The sequence below is a fragment of the Salmo salar genome, chromosome ssa10, assembly GCF_905237065.1.
Source record: "Salmo salar chromosome ssa10, Ssal_v3.1, whole genome shotgun sequence".
NCBI classification, from domain to species: Eukaryota; Metazoa; Chordata; class Actinopteri; order Salmoniformes; family Salmonidae; genus Salmo; species Salmo salar.
Window position 1 is genome coordinate 29,740,571 of NC_059451.1, and position 20,454 is coordinate 29,761,024.

General features: G+C 42.8%; 1 protein-coding gene across 2 annotated transcripts; it reads right to left on the reverse strand.

The window, feature by feature from the left end:
- Window positions 1–4,495: 4,495 nt before the first annotated feature.
- Window positions 4,496–20,349, reverse strand: il12rb2 (interleukin 12 receptor, beta 2a). Of its 2 annotated transcripts, none has more exons than XM_045687184.1 (16): window positions 20,105–20,349; window positions 19,620–19,781; window positions 18,782–19,039; window positions 18,141–18,255; window positions 17,554–17,753; window positions 15,085–15,233; window positions 14,488–14,629; window positions 12,500–12,573; window positions 10,035–10,236; window positions 9,578–9,787; window positions 9,328–9,429; window positions 9,075–9,230; window positions 8,860–8,991; window positions 8,583–8,691; window positions 8,340–8,427; window positions 4,496–8,204 (listed from the first exon to the last, which is right to left on the reverse strand). In XM_045687184.1, exons 2-16 carry the CDS (start codon window positions 19,693–19,695, stop codon window positions 7,710–7,712), a joined length of 2,508 nt encoding a protein of 835 aa, XP_045543140.1. In that variant the 5' UTR covers window positions 19,696–19,781; window positions 20,105–20,349; the 3' UTR covers window positions 4,496–7,709.
- Between the last annotated feature and the right edge of the window lie 105 nt (window positions 20,350–20,454).

Here is a 20,454-nt window from a genome sequence, read left to right on the forward strand (position 1 = left end):
TGTGGGGACAAAGTCATCGATAAACTTATTTATGATGCACTTATTTATGAAGCCGGTGACTGAAGCCGGTGACTCGTTGGTGGTTCAATGCCATTGGATGAATCCTGGAACATATTCCAGTTTGTGCTAGCAAAACAGTCCCATAGCTTAGCATCCGCATCATCTGACCACTTCTGTATTGAGCGAGTCACTGGTACTTGCTGCTTTAGTTTTTGCTTGTGGGCAGGAATCAGGAGAATATAATTATTGTCAGATTTGCCAAATGGAGGGCGAGGGAGAGCTTTGTACGCGTCTCTGTGTGTAGATTAAGGTGGTCTAGAGTTTTTTTTCCCGCTGGTAGAAATTAGGTCAAATGGATTTAAGTTTCCCTACATTAAAGTCCCCGCCGCTTCTGGATGAGCATTTTACATTTACATTTACATTTAAGTCATTTAGCAGACGCTCTTATCCAGAGCGACTTACAAAATGGTGCATTCACCTTATGATATCCAGTGGAACAACCACTTTACAATAGTGCATCTTAATATTTTAAGGGGGGGGTTAGAAGGATTACTTTATCCTATCCTAGGTATTCCTTAAAGAGGTGGGGTTTCAGGTGTCTCCGGAAGGTGGTGATTGACTCCGCTGTCCTGGCGTCGTGAGGGAGCTTGTTCCACCATTGGGGTGCCAGAGCAGCGAACAGTTTTGACTGGGCTGAGCGGGAACTGTGCTTCCTCAGAGGTAGGGGGGCCAGCAGGCCAGTGGTGGATGAACGCAGTGCCCTTGTTTGGGTGTAGGGCCTGATCAGAGCCTGAAGGTATGGAGGTGCCGTTCCCCTCACAGCTCCGTAGGCAATCACCATGGTCTTGTAGCGGATGCGAGCTTCAACTGGAAGCCAGTGGAGAGAGCGGAGGAGCGGGGTGACGTGAGAGAACTTGGGAAGGTTGAACACCAGACGGGCTGCGGCGTTCTGGATGAGTTGTAGGGGTTTAATGGCACAGGCAGGGAGCCCAGCCAACAGCGAGTTGCAGTAATCCAGACGGGAGATGACAAGTGCCTGGATTAGGACCTGCGCCGCTTCCTGTGTGAGGCAGGGTCGTACTCTGCGAATGTTGTAGAGCATGAACCTACAGGATCGGGTCACCGCCTTGATGTTAGTGGAGAACGACGGGTGTTGTCCAGGATCACGCCAAGGTTCTTAGCACTCTGGGAGGAGGACACAAGGGAGTTGTCAACCGTGATGGCGAGATCATGGAACGGGCAGTCCTTCCCCGGGAGGAAGAGCAGCTCCGTCTTGCCGAGGTTCAGCTTGAGCTGGTGATCCGTCATCCACACTGATATGTCTGACAGACATGCAGAGATGCGATTCGCCGCCTGGTTATCAGAAGGGGGAAAGGAGAAGATTAATTGTGTGTCGTCTGCATAGCAATGATAGGAGAGACCATGTGAGGATATGACAGAGCCAAGTGACTTGGTGTATAGCGAGAATAGGAGAGGGCCTAGAACAGAGCCCTGGGGGACACCAGTGGTGAGAGCGCATGGTGCGGAGACAGATTCTCGCCACGCCACCTGGTAGGAGCGACCTGTCAGGTAGGACGCAATCCAAGCGTGGGCCGCGCCGGAGATGCCCAACTCGGAGAGGGTGGAGAGGAGGATCTGATGGTTCACAGTATCAAAGGCAGCAGATAGGTCTAGAAGTATGAGAGCAGAGGAGAGAGAGTTAGCTTTAGCAGTGCGGAGAGCCTCTGTGACACAGAGAAGAGCAGTCTCAGTTGAATGCCCAGTCTTGAAACCTGACTGATTAGGATCAAGAAGGTCATTCTGAGAGAGATAGCAGGAGAGCTGGCCAAGGACGGCACGTTCAAGAGTTTTGGAGAGAAAAGAAAGAAGGGATACTGGTCTGTAGTTGTTGACATCGGAGGGATCGAGTGTAGGTTTTTTCAGAAGGGGTGCAACTCTCTCTCTTAAAGACGGAAGGGACGTAGCCAGCGGTCAAGGATGAGTTGATGAGCGAGGTGAGGAAGGGGAGAAGGTCTCCGGAAATGGTCTGGAGAAGAGAGGAGGGGATAGGGTCAAGTGGGCAGGTTGTTGGGCGGCCGGCCGTCACAAGACGCGAGATTTCATCTGGAGAGAGAGGGGAGAAAGAGGTCAAAGCACAGGGTAGGGCAGTGTGAGCAGGACCAGCGGTGTCGTTTGACTTAGCAAACGAGGATCGGATATCGTCAACCTTCTTTTCAAAATGGTTGACGAAGTCATCCGCAGAGAGGGAGGAGGGGGGGGAGGGGGAGGAGGATTCAGGAGGGAGGAGAAGGTAGCAAAGAGCTTCCTAGGGTTAGAGGCAGATGCTTGGAATTTAGAGTGGTAGAAAGTGGCTTTAGCAGCAGAGACAGAAGAGGAGAATGTAGAGAGGAGTGAGTGAAAGGATGCCAGGTCCGCAGGGAGGCGAGTTTTCCTCCATTTCCGCTCGGCTGCCCGGAGCCCTGTTCTGTGAGCTCGTAGTGAGTCGTCGAGCCACGGAGCAGGAGTAGGAGCATTTTCTTGTTTGCTTATGGCCTTATAGAGTTGGTTGAGTGCAGTCTTATTGCCAGTATCGGTTTGTGGTGGTAAATGGACAGCTACAAAAATACTTTATTGGTAGATAGTGTGGTCTACAGCTTATCATGAGGTTCTCTACCTCAGGCGAGCAAAACCTTGAGACTTCCTTAATATTAGAGATTGCTATTGACAAATAGACACAGACCATCACCCCTCATCTTACCGGAAGTAGCTGTTCTGTCTTGCCGATGCACAGAAAATCCAGATCCATGTCGACATTCAGCCACGACTCAGTGAAACATAAGATATTACAGTTTTTAATGTCCCGTTGGTAGGATGGTCTTGATTGGAGCTCATCCAGTTCATTCTCCAGTGATTGCAAGTTAGCCAATAGGAAGGATGGTAGAGGCGGGTTACGCACTTGCAAACAAATTCTCACAAGGCACTCGGATCTGCGGTCTCTGTATCTCCGTCTCCTCTTCATGCGAATGACGGGGATGTGGGCCTGGACCGGGAGCAGCATGTAGTGGAAATTCATGTATACTGAGAGAGACTTGGACAATTATTCAAACAATCATCTTTATTTCATATCGACTAATTATTGCAATAATGAAACTGTCGACCCCAGTGTGTTGCCGAGAGCTTAACCTTTACAGAGGAATCCTGGTTCTTATATAGCTCACACTAAGAATGCTTAGTCATGGCTGGTTCCACCCCTCCCATGCAGATTGGGGGGCATCACAAGCCACTTTGGGTTCATTTGGTGGTTATCTGCACCTGGTGTTGTTTAAACCCAAATTACAGGATGATTAGGAACAATAAGGTGTTTTGTTCAACTCCTCCAGGCTCTCTCTATCTCGGTTACACTCACCACATCTTATCTATGGAATGTCAGTTGTAGGTAAATTATCAGCTCAAGCCCCAGAGGCCCAACTCAGTCCCACAGAAATAGATGGAGTACTCATCATAGCTATTCGATGCATAAACAGTATTATAACATCATCTTGTGATTTATCTACCATAAGCAGTAAATCCTTCACTTCAGACTCATTAAAGAAAAGATCTTCGTCCAGTTCGAGGTGAGTAATGGCTGTTCTGATATCTAGAAGCTCTTTTCGGTCGTAAGAGACGGTAGCAGAAACATGATGTGCAAAATAAGTTACAATTTTTTTTTTAAATCCCTACAAAATAGCACAATTGGTCAGTAGCCCGTAAAACAGCAGCCATACCCTCTGGCTTGATTATATTGATGGCTGTTGATAGCATGAATCTGTAACACTGTATTAGCAGGGGCTAATGTGCCCATTACATCTCGATTATGCTAGCTAAGTCACTTATACAGCAATCATACATACAAAAGTACATCACAGGAAGCCCCCAATATCTAACAGGTACCCCCCCCCACACACACACACACACACACATACATACATACATACATACATACATACATACATACATACATACATACATACATACATACATACATACATACATACATACATACATACATACATACATACATACATACATACATGCATGCATACATGCATGCATGCATACATACATGCATGCATGCATACATACATACATACATACATACATACATACATACATACATACATACATACACACACATCAGTAAATGTACATAGTGAACTCGTACACATTGTAAATATGAAACAATAATATAGTATTTCCGAACGTGACCTACCACTTGCATATCAATATCATATATTTCCCTCTATCTGTAAACGTAACCAATGACACATTATTGATATCTGACTTGAACCAACCAATTAGAATACATAAACATTAAATACAAATTTCTGCAGTAGCAAGTGGAAACAACTAAATCTGTTACATTATCACACTTTTGGCCAATAGAGACCCTATCATTCTCTATGATATGGAAGAACAGTACAGTATATTTCCAGAGCTTTCTTAAATCTCCAAGATATAGGACAGACACTTCAAAACATACTTCCGTTTGATTTATTTTTTGACTATAAGTTTTGCCATATATGAATATGTTATTCAATGCGTTTCTATGGGCTAATAGCAGTAAGACCAAAATCAATATTTCATCAAGTAATTATTTTTATATATACCTACAGGAGTTCTAAAATTCTAAATCAAATAGCTAAATTATCCTTGTTATGACCATCATAAGACTATTCCATATGTTAGCTGGAAACCCAGCCCGGTTTTAGACTAAAGTAAGAGAATGATAAGCTTTTGAATTCATACAAACTAGACGAGAACCCACTGTTGGGAGGCATGTGTAATCTGGAGGTGGCTGTCTTGATCAATAGACACACCTCATGTGCTGCATAATATATTTACTTATCTTCAGGCAATTACAAAACTCTTGTTACGTTTCTGGCGGTTCTCATTATCTTCTCATCTCTGATTCTACTCTTGCTCTGTATAAATGTACTCATAAATTAAGTGATTTTACTTCAATGCACCTAAACCACTTTCACATCAACTAAAGAGCCATATACCTTCCCTAACTCTGGTGTATTTCATTGGGCTATATTCTCTTGCTAAACCCGCTACTGCAGATTATTATTGGATATTGAGGTCTTTAAAAGATCTTGAACTAAAGATACAATAATTAAATTGATTTTAATTTGATGGTGTGAATGCTAGTGTGTGTTGCTAATGAATACATCCATTTTGTATGTAGTGGCAAGAAAAAGTAGGTGAACCCTTTGGAAATACCTGGATTTCTGCATAAATTTTAGATAAAATATTATCTGATCTTCATCTAAGTCACAACAATAGACAAACACAGTGTGCTTAAACTAATAACACACACATTATTGTATTTTTCTTGTCTATATTGAATACATCATTTAAACATTCACAGTGTAGGTTGGAAAAAGTATGTGAACCCCTAGGCTAATGACTTCTCCAAAAGCTAATTGGAGTCAGGAGTCAACTAACCTGGAGTCGAGTCAATGAGACGAGATTGGAGATATTCATTTGAGCTGCCCTGCCCCATAAAAAACACTCACAAAATTTGAGTTTGCTATTCACAAGAAGCATTGCCTGATGTGAACCATGCCTCGAACAAAAGAGATGTCAGAAGCTGGAAAGGGTTAGAAAAGTATCTCTAAAAGTCAGTCCACGGTAAGACAAATTGTCTATAAATTTATAAATTTCAGCACTGTTGCTACTCTCCCTAGGAGTGGCCGTCCTGCAAAGATAACTGCAAGAGCACAGCGCAGAATGCTCAATGAGGTTAAGAAGAATCCTAGAGTGTCAGCTAAAGACTTACAGAAATCTCTGGAAGACGCTAACATCTCTGTTGAGTCTACAATATGTAAAACACTAAACAAGAATGGTGTTCATGGGAGGACACCATGGAAGAAGCCACTGCTGTCCAAAAACATTTCTGCACGTCTGAAGTTTTCAAAAGAGCACCTGGATATTCCACAGCGATATTGGCTAAATATTCTGCAGACGGATGAAACTAAAGTTGTGTTGTTTGGAAGGAACGAACACACAACACTATGTGTGGAGATAAAAAGGCACAGCACACCAACATCAAAACCTCACCCCAACTGTAAAGTATGGTGGAGGGAGCATCATGGTTTGGGACTGCTTTGCTGCCTCAGGGCCTAGACAGCTTGCTATCATCAACGGAAAAATGTATTCCCAAGTTGATCAAGACATTTTGCAGTAGAATGTAAGGCTATCTGTCAGCCAATTGAAGCTCAACAGAAGTTCAGTGATGCAAAAGGACAACTACCCAAAAGACAAAAGTAAATCAACAACAGATTGGCTTGAACAGAAGGAAATACGCCTTCTGGAGTGGCCCAGTCAGTCCTGACCTCAACCTGATTGAGATGCTGTGGCATGACCTCAAGACAACGGTTCACACCAGACATCCCAAGAATATTGTGAAACTGAAACAGTTTTATAAAGAGGAATGGTCCAAAATTCCTCCTGACCGTTGTGCAGGTCTGATCCGGAGCTACAGAAAACGTTTGGTTGAGGTTATTGCTGCCAAAGGAGGGTCAACCTGTTACTAAATCCAAGGGTTCACATACTTTTTCCACCCTGCACTGTCAATGTTTACACGGTGTGTTCAATAAAAACATCAACATTATAATTGTTTGTTTGTTATTAGTTTAAGCAGACTGTGTTTGTCTATTGCTGTGACTTAGATGAAGATCAGATACAATTTTAAAACCAATTTATGCAGAAATCCAGGTAATTCTAAAGGGTTCACATATCTCTTTGTGTATAACAAACCACTGTTAAACAATATTGTAAATCATGTTTGAAATCTAAATAGGAGACAACTATTTGAAAGCATTGATCCATCTGTAATCTGTATCCTAATATCTATCTCATATTCTTCTCAGAATACATGCCTGTTTGCTCACCGCAGGTTGGTTGTGCTTTTTGCTTCTTGCTGTTCTCTGATTAACTGTCGATTTGAGATGCAGGCTGATTTGTTGATAATGAAATGTAACTGATTCAAAGACCCCAAATAACAAATAAAAGTCTAACCTCTCTAGCATCTCCAGTCTCCTTTTTTCTCATCACAATAATCCCCTATATTAAATGTATTAAACTTTCACTAGGGTTTAATAATCCCCAATGTTAAATTTACACTATAGAGCACCTGTACTCTCTGCAAGGATCCAGGACTCTATGCTAAGGCTGACCCTGCATATCCCAGTACTATCTCTTTGTGAAAATAATAAATAAACTTCCAGATATGAACTCATAGTGCACTTTACATAAACCATGGGGTTATTTCAGAAAAGCTCATTGCTTACAGTCCCTGTAAACTGGGGGAAATGTGACAGGTGAGTTGTATTGTATTGACCTTTTGTGTTATAGATCTAGGATGGGCAATTCCAGTCCTCGGAGCCCGGATTGATGTCACACCTTTGCCCCAGCTAACACCTGACTCCAAAATTCAACTAATCATCATCTTCAGTTTAGAATGCAATTAGTGTTTGCTATGGTGAAAAAGTGTTACACCACTATGGACCCCGAGGTCTGTAGTTTCCCATCTCTGATAGATAGTGTACTATTGTACTGTAATGCAATATAACTGTTTATAATGATTGTTGGTTAGTGAGAATCAAAGTCATGATACATTGAGATTAGACAGGGTCTTTACACGACTTGCTCCTTGGGTTATTTTATATGGCTATCAGTCCAACCCATCAGTCTAAGAACTCACTGCAGTCGATCCTGACCGCATCCAGAGTCAGCTTCCCTCCGAAAGACACCAAAGGGTTCATGAACGGACTCAGGGGGTTCTGCGGACAGGAGAAGAATCCCATCACATCCAGACCTTCCTCTTCCTTCTCCTCTCTGCCCTCTAGGACGTGTGTTGAGATGTAGTCTACAGTCATATCTGTTCCCTGGGAATCATGTGTCTGGCCTGAGGAGCCTGACTCCTGGGAGAAGCTCTTGAGGTAGGAGCTCTGGAAGTAGGCTGTTGTTGACGGGTCTGTCGCAGGGATCTGCTGGGGCATGAAGAGGAGGTGTAAGGAGGGGTGAATAGCATCCTCTGGAGTTCCGGAGATGTCAGTGCGCTGTGCTGGGTTCCATGAGCTCCAACTGCCCTCAGGCAGCTCCTGGACCTCCACAGTGTCTGGCTCCTCCTCTTCACTGACACTAGACTCACTGAGGTAGAGGTGTAGGGTCAACTCACCCTGGGGGAAGACAGGAAGGGGTCAGACTAATGTATCACTGTGGATCCAAATGAAGTGTTCAGAGTGTGTTTGTTTGTGTGTGTGTGCGTGCGTGCGTGCTTGCATGTGTGCGCTCGGGTATCTGCGTCCACGTACCTTCTCTTTGGCACACTCCTTTGCCCATTTGCTGTTGGCAGGATCAGGGACGATATCTGGCATGAGGCAGTGGACGAGGGTTGAGACTCTAAGGAGGAGAGAACATGGAAAAGAACCACAGTGAGTCAGGAACAGAGCACACAGTTAATAACACGGTCAATCAATATTTCCATTTCATTCCAGTATTGCTGTCTAGTGACTCCCCATTAGGACTAGACGCTGTTCCTGTTCCTAATGTATTACCGTCGTCGTAGCGAGGAAACCTGGTACAGGCACAGCAGGACAAAGAACATCGAGAAGGAGGTGATCCCTACCAGGATCATGGTATAAAGCCAGCTGTCTGGTAGCAAACCTACAGTGGTACATAATAAGCACACAGTGTAAACATTATACAGTATAAACATAAGCATTCTGTATTTATTGTAACACTTCACATAACTGTAATGATAGTACTGAGAGTGTTTCAGATAGATTATTCTGAGAAACAGATTATTTACACTCTTTCTCTCGTTACACTCACTTTGAGGTTTGATGAAGAAGGAGAGTCCGGCTCTGGGGCCCTGTCCTGAGGCAGTTGATGCGGTCATCCATAGTTGGTAGTAGTCTGGGGGAAGGCCCCTGATGGTGAAGGACCTCTCTGATGCACTGCGGACTAGAACAAAACCACAGGTCATGAACACAGTACACACACACACACACACAATGCACTTTGTGTTTGATAGTTCTTCTCCATACCGTAGTTTCCGACGTCTTTTCTCTCTGAGTTTTCCACATAGATGGTGTAGTTGATGACACAGCCCCGCCTGTGTTCCAGAGGGACCTCTGACCAGGAAACTGTCACTTTGTCCCCCTCCACCACCGGCTGATGGACAGACGGACCCGCGGAAGGCACTACAGGACACAGTCACACCACAAATAGGAATCGAACTCTGGCACTGTTCCATTGATGTGAAACCTTCGAAAAAATCGTGCTCTCCTGTCTCCTTACCTAATTCCAAGGTGTAGAAGTCTTCAAACTGGGCCCTGCCCACTGCCTGCTCATACAGAGCATAAACTGCTCCCTCATAACACTCAAACGGCTTAATGTTATCTACACACAAGAGAGACAGTGGGTGGGGTGGAGATCAAGAGAGAGAGGGAATGAGAGCAAGAGGAGGGATCAACTGGCTGTGTCATCACTCAGGGATCCAATAAGATCTAATGCAATGCTAAGCTGTCCATCCATCCGCTACACGTACCTCTAATGACAGTATGGGTTTCATTAGGACCCAGTCTCTTCCACCTGAGCTTCTCCACCTGTCTGCCAACAGGGAACCATTCCAGCAGGTAGCCACTTACTGCCCCATCCCATGTCCCTCTGGCTGCTCCTGCAGTTGCAGGCCTTCGCCAGGAGATGGTGACGCTGTGGTTACTGTGATTTCTACACATCACATTCTGAGGGGGCTGGGCTGTGAAGGCAGAGAAGTGTGTGACACTGTCAGTAGAGCAGTCACCCTTCCCTATCAACTACGGTCAATTGGATGTTACATTTATGTCTATGTGGTTTTTAAATGTTAATTGTCTTTTAACTCAAAGAAGCCAAGAAGTGGAACAAATTCTTGCATTTATAGTTTTCACTTTTCTGGAGAGTCTGAATCTTGAATAGGAAGATGGAGGAAAAGGGGGGAAAACGGGGAGGAAATGGAGATGCCTTACCTGCTCTGAGGGGAATGGTGACATGGGCAGGGGGTGAGGAACCTCTGGAGTTCAGGGCGTAGACAGTGACATCACAGCGAGAGCAGGACAGGCCTGAAATATGATTCATGGAGGTGTTGCGCTCAGATTTCCCTGCCAGGGTGTCGTGAACTATCACCTTGTAAACCCTGATCTTCCCTCTGGCCTCTGTGTGACTCAGCCTCTGCAATCAGATTCAGAACCACATATAAAACACAGGCCCACTCCATGGGCAACAATCACAAATGATGCAGTGATAGGATTGGCTATCAGTGTTTTCATCCCACTTCTGTTTGCCAGCATAGAATCCTAAAGCAAGGGAGAATCTCAATTGCATACTCCTCGTGTCTTCTTTCTCCTTTTCAAAATCCATTGGAGGAGAAGGTCAGAGGAGAGAGACCTCTGGCTTTCTCATTCAATGGGTTTCGAGAACGAGGCAACGAGAGAGGAGTATGCAATTGAGATTCTCCCCTAGAGTCTGACTGTTTCTATATCAACATGCCCATTCCCTTGTGTTAGCTTAACATTTAATTCAACTTTATTGTATTGCCCAGGAGCAGCTAAGAAGGCATGCTATCCCTGCAGCATCTCTGCAGGGAGATGAGAGGTGTGTAAGGGATCTATCATTTCTTTTAAACTGCTCATCTTTTCTGTTTCTTGTAAACTGAAACTGTCACGTGTCTGGCCCAGGTTTCAGTCTCACACATCATTGGGGAGGGAGCCTCTCACACCTATGGGGTGAGGGTAAGGGGGGGGGGAATGTCCCCTCTCAGAAGTGGTCTGAGTTTGACTAGACCACAAGCTGCAGCTACGGCTAAGAAAGCTTTACACACCCACATGAAAAAAGGCTACAGTTTAGGACAGAAACAGGACGAAAGTAACACTTTTTTTCCTAATTACTCAGATAGAACTAGAGACACCATATTTTATGACAAACAACATATACACTGAGTGTACAAAACATTAAGAACACTTTCCTAATATTGAGTTGTACCCCCCGCCTTTTCCCCTTAGAAACAGCCTCAATTCATCAGGGGGATGGACTCTACAAGGTGGTCCCATGTTGACTCCAATGCTTCCCAAAATTGTGTAAAGTTGTCTCGATGTCCTTTTGGCGATGGACTATTCTTGATACACATGGGAAACTGTTGAGCGTGAAAAACCCAGCAGGGTTGCAGTTCTTAACACAAACCGGTGCACCTGACACTACTTCATTAAAAAGCACTTCAATCTTTTGTTTTCTTGCCCATTCAACATTCTGAATGGCACACATACACAATCCATGTCTCAATTGTCTCAAGGCTTAAAAATCCTTAGCCTGTCTCCTCCCCTTCATCTACACTGATTGAAGTGGATCTAACAGGTGGCATCAATAAGGGATCATAGCCTTCACATGGATTTACCTGGTCAGTCTATGTCATGGAAAGAGCGGGTGTTCATAATGTTTTATACAATCAGTGTATATGTACAAAACAAAAACACTACAGTAAATACTAGTGATGGGAAACCGAGGCTTTCTGAAGCCTTTGGGGTTTTCACCAAATTGTCTGAAGAACAATTCATTACTCAGAACTTTTAACACAATGCACATTAGTGACATTTGCTGATTAGCAATATAAAGCAGCGAGGGTGTCCATATGGAAGTTTTTCCCACAATATTCATAAAATCTCCTTGACACAGGGGTTCATTGCGGGTGTTAATAGCCTACTTTCTATAATTTACCATTACAAGTTGCTGTCAAAAACTGAAATTATCGCATTATTTAGGATGCTTAAGACATACGCTTATTCCATACTAAATAAAACAAATTGTTTGAACAATAATGTGCAGAGTGTGGTGTCATATAAAAACCATTTTCTAAATAATAAGCCTTCGCCAGGACTCGAGCCCATTCCCTGTTCTATGGTCCCCGACTCTACCTGCTTATTTACCGTTCAGGTGACACAGCATCACAAAATCCTGTACATTATAAGTATGGTTTCCAGTAGAGGTTGGGGTTTGAAAGCAACTTGGAATCCAAGAAAGCACCGTAACCATGATGAAATCTGTGGGATCTCTCATTTTGCAAACCACGGTTTGAAAAACCATGTGATCAAACGAAGCTTCGGGTGTCATTGATCAAGCGATAATGATACTTTGAAATGAGCATCAGTACATTGTGTTGGATCAGTAGTGCTTTGAAAACTGCATTGGAGAATTGGAGTACCGGTATCAATGTCCCATCATAAATACTACAGAACAGTCATGTCCACAAAAACACTACTGTAAATACTACAGTATTAACTGTAGTGTTTTTGCACAAAAACAAAGCAAAGTCTGCAAAAACACCACAGTGAATACTATAGTATATAAATATAGTAATACTACAGTAAACTAAAGTTTTTTTTCCCATGTGGGAGAGAGAGAGAGAGACTGACAATATTAACACATCTCTTTGAATGCGCACCTTCCAGTGTAACGTGATGGAGTTGTTGGGAGAGTTGGAGGTTGTGTACCACACATCCAGGGCCTTGGCAGGTGCTGTAAAAAAGCACAGCATACAAACCGTTTATTCATTGCAACAGTTAGATGTGGCTGACCCCATGTCCTCCCAAAATTGATGTATACTCCCAAAACGTTTTCTGTGTATTTGTGTGATGTCTGGGGGTTTGGCATCAATAAAGTCCTATTCTATCCATTAAGTACATAGCTTGTATGTACAAGGTCATTGTGATAGCCATCAGCCTTCAGCCTATTTTATGTTTTGATAACCATCTGACAACCTTCATTATGTTTTCCTCAGAACAAGGATGTGTCTCAGACATGACTAATATTTCCTGGAAACAATCGTTTTTTTGTTTTTGCGTCAATTAATACACTGCCACCCAAAGTGACAGAGATCCAGACTGATGTGATCTGCATCCTGTAAGTCAGCAGACAGGACAAACACAGCATCATCAAGTAGAATTAAGATGTGCTACTAAAAGGCTTCTCTGGCATGAGGTGCTAATCTTGGTTAAGTCAAATTCTTGGTATTCCAAAAAAGGTGATAGCATCTCCCATAAAGGATGGCAAAAACGAGGTGTCCACCTCCAAGAAGCAAACAATGTCTCATGTATTTCTCTCATGTATCTCTCATGTACTTCACCAGAATAATGTCATCAAGATTAGTGGGTAGCTGCTCATCCTCATAATTACAAAATGGGGAGTTAAGAGTTTTATGTTTCATCGTCCTATATGATACATGCTGACCTGTCATGCCTAATCTTGTTAAGTTTCAAAATGTGTGTTGTTGTTCAATGTTTTTCCATATCCTTCCATATCTTACTTTTTCTTCAATGAAAAATAAACTCCTCCCTTGATGATCAGGAAGTGAGAGAGGGGGGATTTTGGTTGCGGCGCACACACACACACACCAACACAAATACGCACAGCAGTGGGCCATGTGGCTTACAGAGCAGATGAGTGATGACAGAGAAGGGAGGTGAGGTTATAGTGAGGCTACCACACTGTGACTATCTCTCCTACAGGGTGATGGTGTGGTTGATAGTGCACAGAGGTGTAGAGACACTCTCAAAGTTAAAGACGGTCTCAATACTCCCGAGGGACATCATTTTCTCATCTTCTACTTCTATATGATAAGTAATGGTCGGTAAATCAACGCATGAAGTGAAGAACAGTGTTGTTTTACTGTAAATGAATGAAGTCATTTCACTGAATGAAGGCAGTGTTACCATATTTTGCCAGATGATAAATTATCCAGTACAGGTCAATTCTAAATTTGTGATACCAATCATTATATGATCCTGCTTAGTATTGACCATAAGGAGACTTTGTTGTTCCTCTCAGTATGATGATGAACACTATGTTATGAGGTGTTTCCTGTTTCCTGAAATCTGCTGGCCTGGGATCAGATTAAACCTTAGATGCACGTTTCACAATGCTCTATGTGAGTGTAGGTGTATGTGTAGGTATGGAGAGGGACAAGCTTATCTGACAACATCTCTGTGATACAACTCCGTTTAATATAAATCATGGTTTCTACACACAGGAAACGATTGACTTGTAGACAGGGTTCACCTTTGATTGTGCTCTATATGCAGGTGTGTGGAGGGAAATCTATAGATTAGGTCCTAATAAATATATTTCAATTGACTGATTTCCTTATATGAACTGTAGCTCAGTAAAATCGTTAAAATTGTTGCATGTTGCATTTATATTTTTGGTCAGTGTATTTTGTTAGACAACAAGTGCATATTGTGAAACTTTATTCATGCTTTCAATAAACATTGGAGACGAAGTATAGTTAACATGTTGTCAACAATCTAAACCAACCCTGTCTGTTTTGCCCAATAGTTGTGCACGTTCAGCTTTGTTGCTAAACAACCAACCGTCTATAAAGGCCATCTGCAGGACCAAAAAATCACCCACACAGTGCAGTATTAGTGTTCTTACCCTCCTCCTGGGTCCAGTTAGAGACGGGTTGGCTCCAGTCACTCCAGATGCCTCTCCTATGGCTCAGTCTGACCCTGGCCTGGAACTCATACTTTGTGTAGGGCTGCAGAGACACAATGGACTGGTTCCACACTGAACCTGCCTGTGAGGCACAGCAGTCAGAACACAGTATTACTTTTATAAGACATGTATCACACATGTATTAAACAATTATTACACATTCATTACACAATCATAAGACTTGCATGTGGGGGGCTGCCAAGGCAGACAAGGCATGAGAGGACTACTAAAAAGTGAAGACATGTAGATGCTTGACTGGCTTTGGGAGTCTAGCATCTTGGAACAGCAGGAGGCAGGGATCTGCAAACCCCAGTCAAATCTGCCTCAGCTTCTGACTCAGCTTCTGACTCAGCCGAGAGGTCTTGTGATTTAAGCACAAATCTTACATGTGAGGTTGTGTCTTGCAACGGTTCTGCAACTCAACATCAAGCAAAGCAGCATTGGATTGTATGTGTATAATGGTCAATACCCAGTCAGTTCCCTATATGGCAGGTGATGTTTACAGTGCGTGGGTGACTGTGTGACAGTGGTTCTTACGGTGTGTGGGTGTAATATCCATGGTCCTGGTCCCTGGGCGGTTCTCTGCTGGACCTCCAGGAGCTGAGCTCCCTGAGCCCCCTCCACCCTGACATTACAGCCCAGCGACCAGCACTCTACCTGGGACACAACAGGGGGCAAGGGCTGCACTATAGAGAGAGAGAAAGAAAGAGACAGACAGAGAGAGAGAGAGAGCAGTCAATATGGACAAGGATACACGTAGGACAGTTAGTACGGACTGAGAGAGTAGAGTAGTGGATGCTTGTGGTTAGAGTGCAGAGAGCACCAGTGATAAATCACCAGTGATATTACTCACCCAAACCTGACAAACATCTAGTACTCATCTAGAATGCATCATAATTGCTACATTGGTCATTTCTAAAACAAACATTAGGTAGATAACGTAGCCTAGTAGTCAAATGACCAAAGCGCCCTCTAGTGGCCTCGTGGGGGAATGTTATTCATATTTTTCATAATTAATAAACATTCTTTTTTTAAAGACAAATATTCAGTGTTTGTATGTCGAACGGTTCTGTTATGTTTCAGTCTTCTGTGATGTATATTAAGTGTAATGGGATGCAAACTCAAAATTGAATATATTTCCACTCTATATCTGACATGGTACATTGTCTATTTTTTTAAGAGCATAACCATGTGTGGGAGGCGTATCCTTTTGTATCAAAGTAGATTTGTTTAGGACTACCAAGAAACACTCTGTGTGACCCTGATTTAGCTCACTGCTGTAAAAGGTTAAAATAGTGCATGAATTAAAGTGTAATTGCACAAAAAAATCTAAAATAAAGCAATGATTGCTAAATGCATAGATACAGTTGAAGTTGGAAGTTTACATACACTTAGGTTGGAGTCATTAAAACTCGTTTTTCAACCACTCCACAAATTTCTTGTTAACAAACTATAGTTTTTCAAGTCGGTTAGGACATCTACTTTGTGCATGAAACAAATAATTTTTCCAACAATTGTTTACAGACAGATTATTTCACTTATAATTCAGTGTATTACAATTCCAGTGGGTCAGAAGTTTACATACACTAAGTTGACTGTGCCTTTAAACAGCTTGGAAAATTCCAGAAAATTATGTCATGGCTTTAGAAGCTTCTGATAGGCTAATTGACATCATTTGAGTCAATTGGAGGTGTACCTGTGGATGTATTTCAAGGCCTACCTTCAATCTCAGTGCCTCTTTGCTTGACATTGTGGGAAAATCAAAAGAAATCAGCCAAGGCCTCAGAAAAAAAATGGTAGACCTCCACAAGTCTGGTTCATCCTTGGGAGCAATTTCCAAACGCTTGAAGGTACCATGTTCATCTGTACAAACAATAGTACACAAGTATAAACACCATGGGACCACGCAGCCGTCATACCGCCCAGGAAGGAGACGTGTTCTGTCTCATAGAGAAGAACGTACAATGGTGCGAAAAGTGCAAATCAATCCCAGAACAACAGCAAAGGATCTTGTGAAGATGCTGGAGGAAACCGGTACAAAAGTATCTATATCCACAGTAAAACGAGTCCTATATCGACAAAACCTGAAAGGCCACTCAGCAAGGAAGATGCCACTGCTCCAAAAATGCCATAAAAAAGCCAGACTACGGTTTGCAACTGCACATGGGGACAAAGATCGTACTTTTTGGGGAAATGTCCTCTGGTCTGATGAAACAAAAATATAACTGTTTGGCCATAATGACCATCGTTATGTTTGGAGGAAAAATGGGGAGGCTTGCAAGCCGAAGAACACCATCCCAACCGTGAAGCACGGGGGTGGCAGCATCATGTTGTGGGGGTGCTTTGCTGCAGGAGGGACTGGTGCACTTCACAAAATAGATGGCATCATGAGGAGGAAAATGATGTGGATATATTGAAGCAACATCAAGACATCAGTCAGGAAGTTAAAGCTTGGTTGCAAATGGGTCTTCCAAATGGACTATGACCCCAAGCATACTTCCAAAGTTGTGGAAAAATGGCTTAAGGACAACAAAGTCAAGATATTGGAGTGGCCATCACAAAGCCCTACCTCAATCCTATAGAACATTTGTGGGCATTTTTCCCAACTTATTGTGGGAAGCTTGTGGAAGACTACCCGAAGCGTTTGACCCAAGTTAAACAATTTAAAGACAATGCTACCAAATGCTAATTGAGTGTATGTAAACTTCTGACCCACTGGGAATGTGATGAAAGAAATAAAAGCTGAAATAAATCATTCTCTCTAATATTATTCTGACATTTCACATTCTTAAAATAAAGTGGTGATCCTGACTGACCTAAGACAGGGAATATTTACTAGGATTTAATGTCAGGAATTGTGAAAAACTGAGTTTAAATGTATTTGGCTAAGGTCTATGTAAACTTCCCACTTCAACTGTAGGTGTACATTTGGTCATACAGGTGCAGAATGATCAACACTGCATAATCAGAGTTATATTCTTTTTAGTTTTTTTGCAGCTGCCATACCAATGTGGTCGAGTGTGAAGTTGAGGGTGGTGGACACAGCAGAGCCCAGCTTGTTGGAGGAGCTGGCCCATATGGAGTATTCAGTCTGGACAGAACCAGATATAGGGAAATTAGCTGAGACTAGACCAGGATCAGACCTGGAACCAGAACCAGGGTAGGATACAGATCCTGCTGTGCTGTTACCAAACACAGCTCTTACCCTGAAACACATGAAACACATACAAGTCATCCACGACTTACTATATAGTGCACCTCATCCATACCAACTGGCTTTTCTATCTCATACATTTTCCTTTGCTTATTTTCTCTTTTTCTTTTATTCTCCGTATTTGAGTCTGTATGGTGAAAAAACTATACTGAGCAAAACTATACTGAGTAAAACATTACTTAAACCTGTCGTTGTCTTGCCGTAGAAACCATATTGGGTTGTTGGTAGCAGAGGTATGCTTGACCACCAAGGCTGCTCTGCTCCAACATGTGAGAGAGACCACCAACCCTGCGATTCCTCAGCTCAGATCCCTATTAAGCTATGATATGGCACATGACACAGTACTGTCTGTCCCTTTCTCTTTCTCTTCCAAACTCACCAGAGCACTGAAGTGGTTGTCAGGTGAGTTTCCCTTCCTCTCCTCCATGTACACATCACCTCTCCAAATTGACCTTTCTGGACACAGGTTACATTTTCTGGCAGGTCAGGTGGGTCTGCAAGGTAACCATGACAATACATCAACAACACGAAAGGACGTGGTCTGGTACAAAGGGTTTTTCTCATTGTGCTTTGGACCAGTAACCAGCATGTGATGCTATTGTTCCTTTAAAGACCACTGACATGAGAGTTTAAGTGTGTATCATTTAAACTTGCACCTCTGACACACCTGTTAGAAGTGCTGACACTGACATGGGTTGAACTAGTTAATAGTGAGACTAGTAGGGTCCAAGACGTATAGAGCAAACTTTATAATGCAACTCCTCCACCACATGTTGTACTTAAAGACTACTTGAAGAAAAGATGTCACACTGCATATCTGACTGGCTAATTCAGGGAGCGGTGTTCGCCTTCATGAGTGTCAAAAGGCACAAGTTGTTTTTATCCATCTGTCCCATTCAGTTTGGTTTCACACCCCCAGCTCTATAGTTATTCTGGTCACTGTCGACACCTTGTTTTGTATTGCAGAGTGCTCTGGTATTGCAGAGTGCTATATTGCAGAGTATACTTTTCCATACTTACATCCAGTATCAATGTCGAGTCCGCAAGGCTCAGGTTCTCCTTCACACAGGCAGGTGTACGTTGTGTTTTTACTTATGTTTGTCACGTTGAGGAATATAGTTGTAGAGTTGTAGCGCAGTATTTTGTGTATTTTCTTCTTGTCGATGTGCATTGATGTGGAAGCTCTGCAGCTGGCCTGATAGGTACAGAACACCTGGAAGCTGGAGCCCAGAAGGACCAGGTCCCCAATGCTGGATGATGCAGTACATGGCTTATTAGCTGGAGGCACAACAAAACGACAAAGAAAACTGTTGCTATCTCACTGGGGAATGACAGAGAGGTAAACTGGAAGATAATGTAAGTTAAAAATACTTGTTTTAGCAGCATGGTCATAGAAGCGGAACAGAAATCACAACAGAACAAGGGTCTCCAGCACTGGTTCTGGTAAGCTACAGGGTGTGCAGGCTTTTGTTCTAGCCCTGCAATAACACACCATATATATTATATATTTGTAGAATCAGGTGTGTTTGTGCTGGGCTGGAATAAAAGCGTGTGCTCAATACTGTCTGTACTGAGGTTTGGTGACTATTGGCACACAGAGAAGTGAGACAGCAAGAGGAAATCAACTCATACTATTAAAGACGTATTCAGAGGGTGTTTATTAAAAGATCAAGCATACTCCTATAGCATATGAGAACAGTTCAAGGCAAACGCAGACTTGCAGAGTACACAGTCTGTGGACAGGGAGAATGTCTTGGACATTGTATGAATCTATCTTGGACAAATGCTTTAAAGTATCACTAAGGAAGAATATCAAGTGTTCTTGACATAACTGTTATTACGGGAATAGACCACTTACCTCTACTAGACCCTATGGCACACAGCAAAGTGATGCCAATGAGGATAGACCACCAACCATGGGGTGAATGAGCCATTGGTCCTCTGGGTTATTCACTACCAGTGGTGAGCTGCATTCCATTTGTGTATCATAGCTGAAGGTCCATGGGGTCTTTCAGTATCACTACAGAAATAAACATGTATAATATACAAGTCATTTAATGTATCCCCATGAGAATGTCACTGTATTTTTTATTTATTAAACACACCATCTTTTTGACAACAATATATATTTTATTTTTAAGAAAAGAAAAAGAAAATGACTGCACATCTTCCCATGCATGTCGAACATTGCTCAATGTTCACTATGACACCATAACAGATTATTGATTGAGATTATTCTGATAACTCAAATGGTTGATCCTGTACCACAATAATCAACTGCAGAAATGTAGTAAAGTAGACCATGTGAATGTAGGCTGTATAAAACCAGAAAGCACCACTCACCCAGCTCCGACATCATACAGTTGATCATCCCCTACCAAACAGCATTCGTTAATTATACACAACGGGCTCCCTACGTTTTTACTTACACTCATTTGATATTTTTCCTCTACATTTCTGAATATCTTCTTAGTCCAGTGCAGTATGTGTCAGTGGTTTGGCTGAAAGCGTGCGAGCCTGTTTTGGTTGAGATGCGTGTCAGTTGACATTTGACTAGACAAACCCTCATCTCAGTTCCTCTGCTATGTCCTCTGCGGGTTCAACAGAGCACGACAAGTAGCCTACACATCTGAGCCCAATCCTAAAATGGCTGTGTGCACACAGGCAACCCAATTCTGATTTTTATAAAATCC